Source organism: Penicillium argentinense (assembly GCF_028826775.1).
Source record: "Penicillium argentinense strain IBT 30761 chromosome Unknown utg000005l_segment0_segment0, whole genome shotgun sequence".
Classification (NCBI taxonomy): domain Eukaryota; kingdom Fungi; phylum Ascomycota; class Eurotiomycetes; order Eurotiales; family Aspergillaceae; genus Penicillium; species Penicillium argentinense.
In genome coordinates, this window is record NW_026622664.1 from 4959363 (window position 1) to 4972741 (window position 13379).

At 52.9% G+C, this 13379-nt stretch overlaps 4 protein-coding genes across 4 annotated transcripts; 1 reads left to right on the plus strand and 3 right to left on the minus strand.

The window, feature by feature from the left end:
• Positions 1-886: 886 nt before the first annotated feature.
• Positions 887-1294, minus strand: N7532_006654 (uncharacterized protein; the record flags this gene model as incomplete). The annotated part of the gene is made up of 1 exon (XM_056619148.1): positions 887-1294. One exon carries the CDS (start codon positions 1292-1294, stop codon positions 887-889), a length of 408 nt encoding a protein of 135 aa, XP_056475307.1.
• Positions 1295-5561: 4267 nt separating this feature from the next.
• On the minus strand, positions 5562-6502 carry N7532_006655 (p24 family protein; the record flags this gene model as incomplete). The annotated part of the gene is made up of 4 exons (XM_056619149.1): positions 5562-5572; positions 5696-5975; positions 6078-6266; positions 6356-6502. 4 exons carry the CDS (start codon positions 6500-6502, stop codon positions 5562-5564), a joined length of 627 nt encoding a protein of 208 aa, XP_056475308.1.
• A 481-nt stretch (positions 6503-6983) lies between these two features.
• Positions 6984-10724, minus strand: N7532_006656 (ubiquitin-specific protease UBP15; the record flags this gene model as incomplete). Its single annotated transcript, XM_056619150.1, has 4 exons — positions 6984-9726; positions 9787-9976; positions 10039-10196; positions 10270-10724. The coding sequence occupies 4 exons, from the start codon at positions 10722-10724 to the stop codon at positions 6984-6986; spliced, it is 3546 nt and encodes a 1181-aa protein (XP_056475309.1).
• Positions 10725-11667: 943 nt separating this feature from the next.
• Positions 11668-13221, plus strand: N7532_006657 (protein kinase PKP2; the record flags this gene model as incomplete). The annotated part of the gene is made up of 4 exons (XM_056619151.1): positions 11668-11777; positions 11841-11960; positions 12071-12353; positions 12439-13221. 4 exons carry the CDS (start codon positions 11668-11670, stop codon positions 13219-13221), a joined length of 1296 nt encoding a protein of 431 aa, XP_056475310.1.
• Between the last annotated feature and the right edge of the window lie 158 nt (positions 13222-13379).

Here is a 13379-nt window from a genome sequence, read left to right on the forward strand (position 1 = left end):
CTCCTAGGGCAAGTTGGCGTTCGCGATGATCGGGCTGGTGGTCACACAAGGAGCAGAAAATAAAGAAAACCCCAAAATAAAATCAACTCGCTCGTTTCGCTGAACATCTATAATCAAGAAATTTGGTACACGCGCGTTGATCCCTCGCAGAGGAAGTGACAAGAGAAACTGTTAATACACGGAGCCGGTCAAGCCCTGAGAAAATGTGGACTTTGTGAATGGAACATCATTGTTGACTGCTCATATGTCCCAAGTCAAACGCCGAAACAGTCGTGTAGCAGAGGGCAGACGTTTGAGTCAAGAGCGAGTGTGAAGTGAAGAGTGATGGGGCAGGGGTATTTAGATCCAGTGCTGATTTCGCCTTTTTGTGCAGGGATTTTGCAAAATTCAATGTAAACGAGGATGATGGCGAATCTGCATACCTGCATCACGATTTCGCGTTCAAGTAATCAGACGTGGCGAAAAGGCTCGAGGGGAAAACCTTTCGGTTCCCAGCACAAATGGGGTCAAAAAATAAGATGTTCACAAACAGGATGGGCGAGAGGGGCTATAGGGAGTAGGGCCTGTGAAAAAAGAGCAACCATTTTCACAGTGACTCGACTCTCGTCGGGAACACAGGAAAACTCAATGCTGTGAAAATAACGCAAGGATGGGCAAGCACTCGTAAACGCCGTTGTAACTCCGCCTCCGGACAATACCGACAAGAGGCTAGGTCGTATTGCTTCCTGACTCTCATCGGTGGCGCCATCGAACTCCAAGAAAGAGAATCGTCTTGAGGCCAGATTGCGGTCAAGAAAGAGTAGGGCCGCTGAAAAAGGCAGTCAGATATGATGGATCATCGACGAGCGCAGGAGAATACTTAACATACCTCGTAACCACCACGGTTCTAGTAGCGCGAAGGCTTGGCCTCGTTAGGGCTGCCCTCGGGATTTCGGCCAATCCGCTGGAAGGCCTGGTGCTGGGCACTAGCCGAAGTGGGAGGAGGTCCATTGGCCTGGTGAGCAAGCGTGCCGTTGTTGGAGGAACCACTCTGGCCACTGTTGCCGCTGCTTTGGCTGCTCCGACTGCTGGCGCCACTGCCGCGATGGCCGCCATCGTCGAGGTCAACAAAAGACGACATCTGTCTCTGGGTGTACTCGAGCAAGGTACGGTTGTAATCCTCGAGGGAACTGTGAGGGTCCAGGGCCCGCTGGGTCTGCACAGTGCTTCCTGTTGGAGGGCCAGCTCCAGAGTCAGCAGTGAACATGCCCTGGATGTTCTCCGCGGGCTGTTGCATGCGAGAGCTTTCAGTCATGGTGGAAATCGTCTAGACGCAAGGATGGATGTTAGTTGGGATCAGATACCAAAGGTGAGGCGACACCTTTGAAGAGCAGAAGACGATCAGAGTGTGGAACAAGCAGCGGCAGGAGACACCCACAGCCCAGGCCAGGTAAAATCGGACCAGTAGCAGGAAAACAAATCCGGTGGGAGCTTGGAAAGTGAGGGTGGGGGTTTAAGAGCGCGCTTACCTTTGTAGCAGGAACCCAGTGTCAATCAAGCGGCTTGGGGAAGGGGAGAACCAAGGTAGGAAATTGGTTAAGCGGTTTAAGGAAATCAAATTCTTGATCCTGTCTTGTGTGATTGCTGGCACCACGGCTGGGGAGAAAATGGGACAGTTATGGGACGGGCAGGCAGGGTTAGGGCAATTATAGACTCAAAGAAACACAAGAGGGACGACCTAATTCCCGATTTCGAATATACGTAACATGGGCACGGGCGGTTCTCCACCTTCTGTAGCGTATGTAATGACCGTGGCTGATCGAGGATGGCAAAAGCACACCGGCACATAGGTCCTGGCTGATAGGCTCAGACAGGGAGGGTATAGTTCCCGAGAGGGGCTGATGGATCATCTTCGACAGAATCCATCGACGGACTAAGGTGCAGTGACATCATTGGCTGCGAGAGGGGCTGGAGGCCGAGCTGGGCGACATCATAAGAACCGGGGGTGGGGCTCCACCTGGTGCTCGAGAGTGTGGTAGCCGCTGTCTCTGTTGCGTGTGGATGGTGGACAGGGCAATCATCAGGAAATAACCCATTCTCCACACCTCGACATAGACTAGAGTATTGCGGCACCCGGTAGCATCAGAGGGTCTACCGGTGGAAGAGCTAGGATGCCCCTATGAGGTCACTTGGGAATGCGCAAATGGACCACAAGCAATGGCGCTCTGGCGATCGGCAGCGCAGCAGACCGGTCCTCTGCAGATCTGCGCCTGACGTCTAGCGAACGAATCATCGGCATGGTAAATGGGAGCTTGCGAACATCGAGGCCCATTTCGCGTTTCGCACTCTGCGGTGCGCCGGGATAGGCGTATTCGAGGGCAGCGGAACGCAAAGTGGATATCTTTCAGCGGAGTCGTGCAGTTGCGGGTGAAGCCCACGCTACTCTGCAGCAGAGTTTGGAGTATTAGGTGTCGACCAGCAGAGTCGACTTAGCGTTGCTCGGCCGCTCACAGAACGTGCTTTTGAATTACTCCCATGGTTGCTCAACTTGAGAGTTCGTGATGGCCGTTGGGAGAGTGCAGACGGAGAGGACTGCTGAGGCTCGGGAGTGGAGCCATCCATGTCGTCATCCGCCTGGAGTGGGGGCGATCCGAGCTGTATGCAGGAACGCCCTCGACCACCACATGCACTCAGTATTGGGGAGATGCCGTCGAACTATCTCGGCTATCGACTGGTTGCTTATCAAAGCTATCACTTATCTCGTCCGTTCCCCAGATCCCATACTGTCATCATACTACTGTACATACTAACGTAGAGAGATTTGATGGAAATTCGGATTACTAGGGACAGACCGCCTCTGACCAAACTCAATCGCATCGATCACGGGGACAGACACAATGGCCACAGTGGATCAGTCTGGAGAGGAATCGACCAGCCAGCGTTCTCGTGGGAGATCCCAAAAAAGACAAATTTCGTGGCCTGAGGCAGCAAGGGCACCTGACGTCAGGGAGAAAGGACCCATGGATGCAATCTATGCATACCGAAACCGAAGTATGCGGAATATGACGTGTGGCAAAAGCACGTCGCTGAGAAAAGAGGGGCCAATAAATGGATCTCACCCCCTCAAGCTTCAATCGACACCCCTCTGCTGTACAATGAAAATATAAGGCTTGCTGAAATCTATGACGGTGGGTATAAATCCCCCAAGCGCACACTGGCTGAGTGACAGGCAAATCTGGGGACCATCTTGCAGTGCACCAGGGTTCAGAAGATCGTTCATCGCCATCGTAGCGGGGGAGGCGATATAGGTCTCGTGCATGTCCCATGTACGGTTGGGGTAGAGTGAACGGAACCTTTGCGAGCAATATCGACCTACTGTATGTCCCCACCCACGGACATTATGGTGCAACAGGTATGGTAGAGAAACCTTTTGAATTACCAACAGCCGATAAGGGTACATTGTCCAGATTTGCCAGCTAGGGAGTGCTGGTCACAGAAGATGATTTGTGAGTTGGGAGCAATCGATCGACGTCAGATGTGGATTGTCATGAACAGAACCTTCACTATTGTGGAGCTCCTGAGGAACAGCCGATGTAGCCATGCCGACAATTCGATTCAACGATCGACTCAAATTGATAGCCATTTTTTAGGAGGCCACGAGTTACCCTAAACGGACGAAATAGAAAATAAACTAAAATAAGCAATTATCGTCGGGTGCTTTAGGAGACAGGGGACCACCTTTTCTCGAGCAATGATGTTGAGTGATATCAGCGTCAACACTTTGCCCTGTGCGATGTCGTAAGTCCAAAAGGAACTTGTGGAGCACACCCCCTTCGATGGAGCTCAGCCCAGCGGGATCTAGCAGTGATATCTCCGAAGGTCTGATCGCCGCGTAGGACATTTGCGGTCGTCCATACGTAGCGCATCATCTCAATAAGCGCTTTCCGTATACGTGTGCCATGCAGGGAGTAGGCCGGCAGGCCCCAAGAGCCCCAGTGAAAGGAAATTTGGGACCGTGAAAGCACATTGCAGACATTATATTTCGGAATAATGGGCACATACCTTGACGATCTCGCGCTTGTGTTACGATGGCAACATGGTCTCTTAGCCAGAGAATCAAAATTTTGCTTTTTCATATCATGATTTCCAATTCTGATCTGCAACCAGATGGGCATCGAAAGTAGCACGGCCATTTGGGACGCGATCAGGACTGTCTTGTCAATCCACCCTCGTGGCAGACGATAGTCGGTCGCTAGCGGTCCGCCGATGATATCACTTCGCTTTTCCCAGCCTCAACGGCTGCATTCCGCTTAGGCTGTAGAAAGTACAATGAAACAGGCTAGTGGCTAGCAAGGCAAAGGCACTGAGCGCAAGGATCAGGCACTAATGCGCTTTGGAGCTTGACTCACCTACTTCGTTGTCTCAGGGATCATTGCCGCCAGCTTCCAACGTCATATGCCCTGGTGATTGTGCCTCGCAGCCTTTTACCGAAACCCCTGTTGCATCATCGATCCAGATAATATGTACAGACGGTACATCCCTTCAAGAGCATTCTCAGCAACCCTGAGTCCAATTTGAATTTTTATGAGTGCATCTTGGCGAATCTGGACCGTCGGTTAATCAACCTCAGTCTTAATCGTATGAGCGTTTACAGCGACAGCACCAGCACAACAAACCTGTTTCGATCGGTGAAGTGGACCGAATCGTGCTTCGACGCTACTCTCATCGTGACAGTGACATCCGATGAACATCCTTCGATGTTTTGATCTCAGCTATCCCAAGATACATGGTGTCCTCGCCACGAAGCCAGCGATGCTGCTGGCGACAGACTAGTGCGCCGCTTCTCGGTCTCGACCTCCCCGTGACGAGAAAGAAATGTAGCAGAATAGATGATCTGTTCGTCACAAGCGACTAATATTAACGGGAATTATCCGGCGCGAGCATCTGCGCCGCTACTCGGTCTCGACCCCAATAACGACCGAAACATTTCTGAATTGGGCATGAGATCATCTTGTCGTGACTAGCCACCAGATCATTGGACTTGAGCTGGCATTGAATGACGCAGGACTCTCTAACGAGTTGCTGATGACGGTACAATGCATGATGGAGAACAGGATCAACTCCGCGCGACGAGCAAGCAAGAAAACATGACGAACCGGGCATCGTCCGACTTGAGAGCCTGTACCGATGTTGTGGTACAGCACGGGGCGCGTCGACGGAGGTCCAATTTTCTATTCCTACGAGGAGGTCAGTGTTTGATCACAAACCGGACCTTCACCCTTTCCCCCGAACCTCGATCGAATACCTGCTCCATACGCACCTTCACTCTTCGCTTACGCTGAGTCGGCGCGCCTCACAAATGAAGAGAATAGCGGATGGTGGAGTACGTATGCCTGAGGTGGCAGCGGTTCCTAGGTTAGACAGCAACCGATGCCATCGAAGGAAAGAATCCTGTTTTCTGTTCTGTTCAACCAAAAAGGTAGGATTCTAGCCTAGGGCAGAAATGAATACACTGGGACGACAAGCCAAGGATTTTGGAAATTAAGATAAAGATATGCATCATATTATGGACTTCATGCTCATCACACATAACCTTGGAAAAGATGTTAGTAAATGTTGCCTGGAATATGAGAAAAAGTGGGCGGTGCTAGAAAATTTGAACTCCGAGCGGTGTGAGAGCTACACACATCGAAGGTCATTGCTAGCAAGTACTTACCCTTCCGAGCGCCCTGAAAGAAGAAGCGCACCACAAAGACCTGCAACGCGGCCATTGACACCATCATCAAACCCTCGATCACGCTGAAATTGAAAATCCGGCGCTCAGTGCTGCGGACGGTGCTGAAATTACGGTTCTCACGAGTGCGGAAGTACTTTTGGTTCCGGGAGATGGTTGACAGCTGTGCCGACAGCTTGTAGATCGACTCCTCGAGGCTGGTGGTTTGTTCGGGGCTGGCACCCTGGCGGGAAGGAAGCTGAGCGCGGGACTCGTTCTCAACCTAGAGGCAATGCGTTAGGAGAGGCCACGTAGCTGGTTGGGGGATGAGTGGCTTCGAGGGTTTGTTTGGATGCCGGTGTTGTGATTCCGGCACAGAACTTACAGCAATCTCGAAATCAACCATCTTCTCGGCGAATGTGGACATCTCGTTGTTGAAGCAGAACGAGTATTCGCCGTTGCTCTGAGCAGTGAAGACGTGGTCACCCTGTCGCTCCTTCGTTCCGTCCAGCACTATCTTGCCGCCCGGTGCTGTCACGGCGTAGTCAACATCGAAGGAACCGCCAGATTGGACCTGTAGGACGAGAATGTCAGAGGTGGCCCACCAAAATCCAATTGTCCAGCGAAACATTGACCGGAGAGAGTACATAAGAGCATACGAACCGCAAAGTAGAATGCCACCTTGGCGTTGGCCTGATCAACGTTGGTGTAGAAGCATGCCTTCTCGTTCGCCTCAAGCCGGTAGGTCAGGGCTGTTGCGGTAACGGATGAGACCAAGGAGGCCAGGCCGGCGAAGAGTGCGAACCGCATGTTGGCTATGGAGGTTGATGTTGACAGTGGACTACGGAGACAATCGCGTGTCAGGAGTTCTGGCCAACCTGGAGGTCGGAGGGTTTGCACTGTTTGCACCCAAACAAACTTGGCGGTTTGCATTTGTATCCTAGTTTTACTCCACACAATGGGAACCAGCTAAGGCATGCAATGAGCCCAGAGGCAAATCTGAGGGGCAAAAACGGAGAACAAAGATAGAAAAATTATAGAAAGGAAAAGTCAAGTTGTAGAGAAGATAAGGGCATAAACATTTGATTGCATCAGGCATCACTGCTCATGTACCGAATTCGCAGCATCTAGCCCTCCCACAATAAACCCCGCTACGCCGCAAGAAAACACTTTATCGAATGAAGAAACTCTCACTCTTACCCCAGAATCCCCGAGATTTGCTTTGATGGTCGAGTCCGAGGTAATCATCAGGGCCGGCCATGTCGGAAAGAATGTCGTCTAGAAGATCTGGTTAGTATTTCCTTACGGTTTTGCTAGTGGCAGAGACAAAGCACGCATTGGTAGGGCACTTACCATCTTCGATGTACTTGGGAGTTGAGAAAGAAGCACGCGGGACAACGGCGAACTTGATCTTCTCAAAGGGCTTGCCCTTGATACCGGTCCGCTTTGACAGACGCTCCTTGGTTTCCTTGAAAATCTCGCCCTGTATCATGTCAGAAAATCTGTATGTTGAAAAAGAGGGAGGATAAGAAGGAATTCTGACCTGCTTCACAACAAATTTAAATGGAACCCCGTGAGTCCTAGTAGGTTCGCGGTCGAAATTGAAAGCTCCAATAACCCGATCTTCACCCTCCAGATTGAGTTCTTCAACTGGAGTCTTCTCTGCATATAGCGTGGAATATTCGTTGATGGTCGCAACGTTAACATCCTCGCGCAGATCTTTATAGATCTTTCCATTGTGTACCTCAAGAATTCTCAGATCACGAGTCGTCTCAGGATCAAGGTTCGCCTTCTTCTGCAGAGCCTCTACAATTTCAGCGACCGTTCCATTACGAGCCACCAGGACCTCGACAGACTCTTCCTTGGTAATGCCCTCGAGGACTAGTGTAATCTTCAAACTCTTTTTGCTTTCGTAGTCACTGAGGCTCATATCCAGGACCTCGTAGTACAGAGCATCCGATCGGTGCATAGTATAGCCGTAGGCTCCGTATTGGCCATTGAGAATCTGTTGAAGAGTCGAAGTCGTCGACCGCTTCAAAAAGGCCTTTGGCTTGCCGGTGCTGGCCATGACAGGTGCGAACCGCAGGTGTGTCGGCTCGACCTGCAAGTGCTCGGCAACCTTCTTTGACACCTGGTCGTAATTCATCTTCTTGTTGAGCAGCAGAGTAAACTCTTCTCCATCGGTGCTTCTGGTAGGCGCAAATGTGACGTCCATGCGGTTCAGAAGATGGTCGTAGAATTGCCGAGCATCGGTGTACAGCGCGGTGGCTGGAACTTCCGACTCCTTCAAAGAGCGCTGGAAGGTGATGATATCACCGTCTTGGATCTCAGACTGTTGGAAGGTCTGCTTGGGCTTCATGAGGTCGATCATGTTGTGCTTGATTTCCTCGTAAAGGTGGAATTCGGTACCCGGGGGCCAATCCATTCTTGCGAGGATTGTAGAAGCCAGCTCTGCCACCTTCTGGCTCTTGCGAACGTACACGGGACCAACACCAGATAAGGTTTGAGCCACCACATCAAAGTGCTTCAGGAAAACCAGAATGGTATCTGCCTCGGGCCAAGGGGGCAGCTGGCCGTCAGGTCCAGGCGTGGCAACCTCCATCCAGAGTCTGAAGTGGTTGTTCTTGGTGCCAAACTTGGTGTAGGCATCCTCAACAGTCATCTCCGGGTCCCGAATGACTTGATCGGGACGGATCGTCTTGTTCTGGCGATTGACCATCACCCAGAATCGGATAGCGTCCGCGTTGAGGCTGCGCTCCTCGGCGATCTCCTTCGCGAGCTCGCCGATCTTCTTGGTTCGTAGAACTCGGTACTGCGCAGGCAAAGCTGGATCGTCAGCTGGCAGGTCCATACTAGTCAGGTCAAAGCCATGGTGCGACTGGAACGTCTGCTCCGTGAGAATGCCGACGGGAATGTAAAGATGCGCCTCTTCCCTCTCCTTCTTCCTCCGCAGCGCGTCCGCTCGGTCCGTGGCCATTTGAGACGCAATGTGAGAAGGAACATCTTCTTTCTCGATAGGAAGAAGAACATCGTCCGATCTCGTCTTTCGGACATAAACCAACATGTAGGCATTCATCGAGCGCTTGGTGGAGTATGTTCGCGTGTACGGCTGTCGCGCGCCATTCACATTCTCATATTCACCGCCATAGTTCTCTTCCAGCACCTCCTTTTCGGTGCAGCGGTTTACCCGGTCGTCATCGAACCGGTACCAGTGTCCGTCTTTGGTAGGCTTCAGGAACGCATAGTAGTGACCAGCGTCTAGACCTCCGCTGTGGACTAGCACGCCGTGCAACTCATAAACCCATGGCTCGGACTTGTCGGCATTTTCCGAGAGGTACGGAGCAGCATCAAATTCCATTGGGAAGACGTGTCGGTCGTTAACTTTCATCATGGTCAGGAGGTTCAGGTCATATTCGAACCGCTTGAGGTGGAGATGCAGAATTGGCGGGAAGCTCTCGAAGATAACACCCTTCTTGGCATCCTGCAGGCCATAGGGAGGACCGGCATCGTACTTGTTCTCTCCTTCGAGTGTTTCCACCTGGATATAATCCCGGAAGCTGTCATCCAGAGTCTTGTTGCCTCGGACATTCAGTTGGATATCCCAAAAGTCTTCCACGCGGGAGGATTCGTAATCGACGTTGATGCAAGAAATATAGGTCTTTGTCTTTCCCACGAACATATCGGGAAGGGCCGTCTCGGCAACGGTACCCTTCATCTTCTCCTCCAATCGTTCCATCAGCTTTCGAGAGAGCTCCTGAACATCCTGCTGTTCGAAGGCCTGGCGCGAATCCCAGCCAAACGAGGTGGTCAATTCAGTCGTGGAAACGGCGGAGTCGCTAGTCTGCAAGTTGTAGAAGAGTCTTTGGAGGGTCCATGCGCTGTTTTCGCGAGATGCCTCCTCCTCGGTAGGAATTTGATACACAGCTTTACGGAAGGCATTGGTGAAATAGAGGGATTGAAGAAGCGAATTCAGGTAGCAAGTGGCACCCTGGTTTTTGAGTCCCACCATACCAGTCTCCTTCTTGGAATCGTAGCTATAGATGATGGTTATTATCGGGTTCTTTTGGGAATAGAGGGAGGGGGCGTTAGCTCACTTCTGGAAGCTATGCCAGAGGACACCGGTAGGGTCCTTCACCACACGAACATAGGCTGTGATGTTCGCCTCATCATCCTGGACTAGCGGAACTCCCTTGTTTTTCCACGGTTCGCTGAAAAGGTTTCGCAGGTCGTAGAAGCGGGTGAAGCCCCAGTCCCCTTCGTCGGCCGTAAATCGATGAGTGGCCACTAAGCTCGACTATTAGTTCCTTGTTCTCGCACTCGCTACGGGAGGGAGTGTATAATCTTACCGTGGGAGACATAGATCGAGGGGTCCTTGACATTGGACAAAACCAATGCAAATTGCACACAAGCGTACCAGTTTTCAGGTGGTTCGCCATCCCACGCATGCTCCAGATAGAATGAGGCGGTCTCGGTGTGATTTCCGTAAGGGAAGAAAAGAATGCGCCTGTCCTTTCGTCAGCAACTGCATCGACCTACGGCTTGCCGCCAGATATCCAGATAATACCCACCAAGGGAACCCGCCGCACTTGAAGGTCGGACCATGAAGCTTGCGTTCGGATTTTCTCCAATCCTGGATGTGCCATGTGTGGTAGGCCTCCTCCTCGACTTCGAGATCGGTGTTCTTGGGGAGCACTGCGGCCATCATTGCTTCGTCTAGAAAGACATTATTCCATCGGTTAGAAACATTTTCCAAACCCAGTGCTGAAGTCAGAGCCGGCGAACCGGTCCGTTGGCGAGCAGAACCAATCGCCATGGCTATCCACGAGCGCCACGGGACGGTATGCCACCATCTGGAATCCGGTCCTGTTTGCTCACGGGCAGAGGGGTCCACCGTTGGGAGGGGGAGAGGGATATTGGCAGGGAACGTACGGTCGGCAGCGGAGGGAGCCTCGGGCTCATCAGAGTCAGAGCGAGAGACGACGACGTCGGTCGTCTTTTCATTGGGGTACTGGTCGTACTCGTCGACGAGCATGTCGTTCTCCGCGAGCTGGGCAACGGTTAGATCTGCAATGACGACACACACGAGGGGCAGGGCAGACACACGTTTTCCATGGCGAAAGGGGCCCTCCCGTCCAGCCGGAAGGCACCTGTTCGGAATGGGGGGTGAAGGAAGAAACGGGGGCGTCAAGACGTGAGGCCGGGGCGTTGTCGGGAGGAAATTCTTCTGAACCCGCAGACCGACGAGGGCCGGAGCTAGCGGTGGCGGAGCCCTCGAACACTTCAGGCTCGGTTGGCAGTACAAAGCACCTGGGTCCGGCACCCCTGCTCGCTCGCCGCCAGGTTCCTGCTTCTTTGATGGGCGCCGCCTTGTTTGAGAAATTTCGAACGTAGGGCCAAGTGACGGCACGAGCGTTCATTGATGTGGTGGGCCAACACAGCTCACAGTCCTCACAGTCGGATGCTAACCGTCAAGGATGCTGGACTCAACTGGGCGATCTCGGCCAGAGCTACAGGAGCTGCCCACACCACAGCTCAGCAATTCATCACATCTGGCTGATTTGCATTTAATTTTTGAAGAAAATGTATTTCTATTATGAATTCGATTACAGTATTGTAAAAAGCCCTCGGTTCTCATCTACTCGTGTTCTGGCCATCAGATTCTGCGTCCCATCGGCTCCCAACGGTCGAAGTATAAGGCGCCCGCGAGGAGGCACCGCCGGCGCTGTTGGAGTCGACGATGGCCGCCATTTGACCTCTTTTTCAGCACTTCAGAAACAGTGGTCATTTTTCTTGTGATTCCTCTCGCACATCCCCCCTTGCCCTCGTGCTGCTCGGATTTGCACGTTTGGGATCGGCATGTGCCTTGTTTTCGCCGGTAGCAGCCACTCCACACGCTCACCGCCCGCCCAAATCGAGACAGTCGAAGCACATGCGCAGCTCCTCGTCCTCGTCTCACAAACATTTGATGGAGCAAAATGCGGTGGAGTCGTCCAGCTCGATGCTGGCTCTCGCGCCGTTGGGCTCCTGGCCCGCGCTTTTATTCGGGAGGTCCGCCTCCATGGCGACCTGTCTCGGCCCTAGATGAGTATGACTCGGAGAGCTCTGATCGAGACCGGTACCCGTCCCAATGCTGAACTGCTCGACACAGATGGGTGGAGCGCCAGATCCGCCCCATCAGTCTACGCCAGTTGACCTTCTTCGGCCGGACTTTAACAGAGCCACGACTCATTAGCTCGGCCAACTATGTGCGGACGGAGCTGCCCACTCGGTATGTCATGACACCTGGAGCTTGAGGCGCGGGGAGTGAGACATGACGCGGGGAGGAAGCCAGCTTGCGAAGAGATCACGATGCTAATGCGAAACCGTTGGAACAAATAGACTGGCACATCGTCTCCGCGACATTCAGCAGTTACCCTACGTGATCGTCTCCAATCCGCACCTCTCGCTTGTCTACGAATTGTACTATAAAGCTTTCGAACGATTCCGAGTCGTGCCCGAAATTCGCAGCCTCGATGACAATGACCGTTTTTGCGATGTCCTCCGCGAGACGCTGAAGGAACACCTCGTCATCATCCCCAACCTCGCTATGGGAGTTCTGGAATGTCAGGAACTCATGCCACCCGACGACATGGACCGGTTCATGAACACCTTGCTGCGAGCGGTACGCTTCAACCCGGAGACCATGGCCACGTGAAATGTGGGATAGAATGATAGAACTTTTTTCTGACTGATATATCATATAACAGAGAATCTCTCGTCGGGTCATTGCAGAGCAACATCTCGCTCTCACAGACACCTTCAACTCGCCATGGCACTTCCCCGACTCCCACGAGCGAACGGACATGAATGCGGACTTTGTGGGCGAGGTATTCCTGAAGTGCAAGGCCAAAGAAGTGGTCGAGCGATGCGGCCGGGTGGCGCAGGAGTTGATGCGACAGACCTCGCAGTCGACTCAGATTCCCGAAATCAAGGTGCAGGGTCACCTCGAGGCGACTTTTCCCTACATTCTCAGCCACCTCGAATATATCATCGGAGAGCTCCTGCGTAACTCCGTCCAGGCCGTGATTGAGAAGTACCAGGACGCTTCGCAGCCGCCGCCTCCCATCGAGGTACTCATCTGCGAAACCCCCCAGCACGTGATTATGCGCATATCCGACCAGGGCGGCGGCATCCCGCGGGAGATCCTACCGTACTTGTGGTCCTTCAGCAAGGGACCGCGGACGCAGACACGACTGGAGAATCTGGGCAAGGTGCCCGCCATGGCCGCCACGATGCAGGAGCTCAAGGTGTCCGAACGGAAGCATGGTGAAGGCTGGCACGAGGGCTCCCTCGACACTCTGACCTCGCGGCACCCCAATCTCCGACTGGGAATGGGGTTGCCCATGAGCCGGGTCTATGCCGAGTATTGGGCGGGCAGTCTCGAGCTTCATAGCCTGGAGGGGTACGGCGTGGATGCCTTCCTCCAGATCTCCAAGCTGGGGAACAAGAACGAGCAGGTGACCACTCGGGCGGCCATCGACGCCGTGTGAGAAAGTGGCCTGTTGTGAACTGAGACCTTTTTCTCCACCCCCATGCTGCGATGCATGGATGTCAACCGGTGGTGCTGGACGTACTCAAGGGTACTCCAGGGGACTACGTACTATTGTAGCAGTACTGCCGTAGGGCAATGTACCTTCCTGAGCAGTTG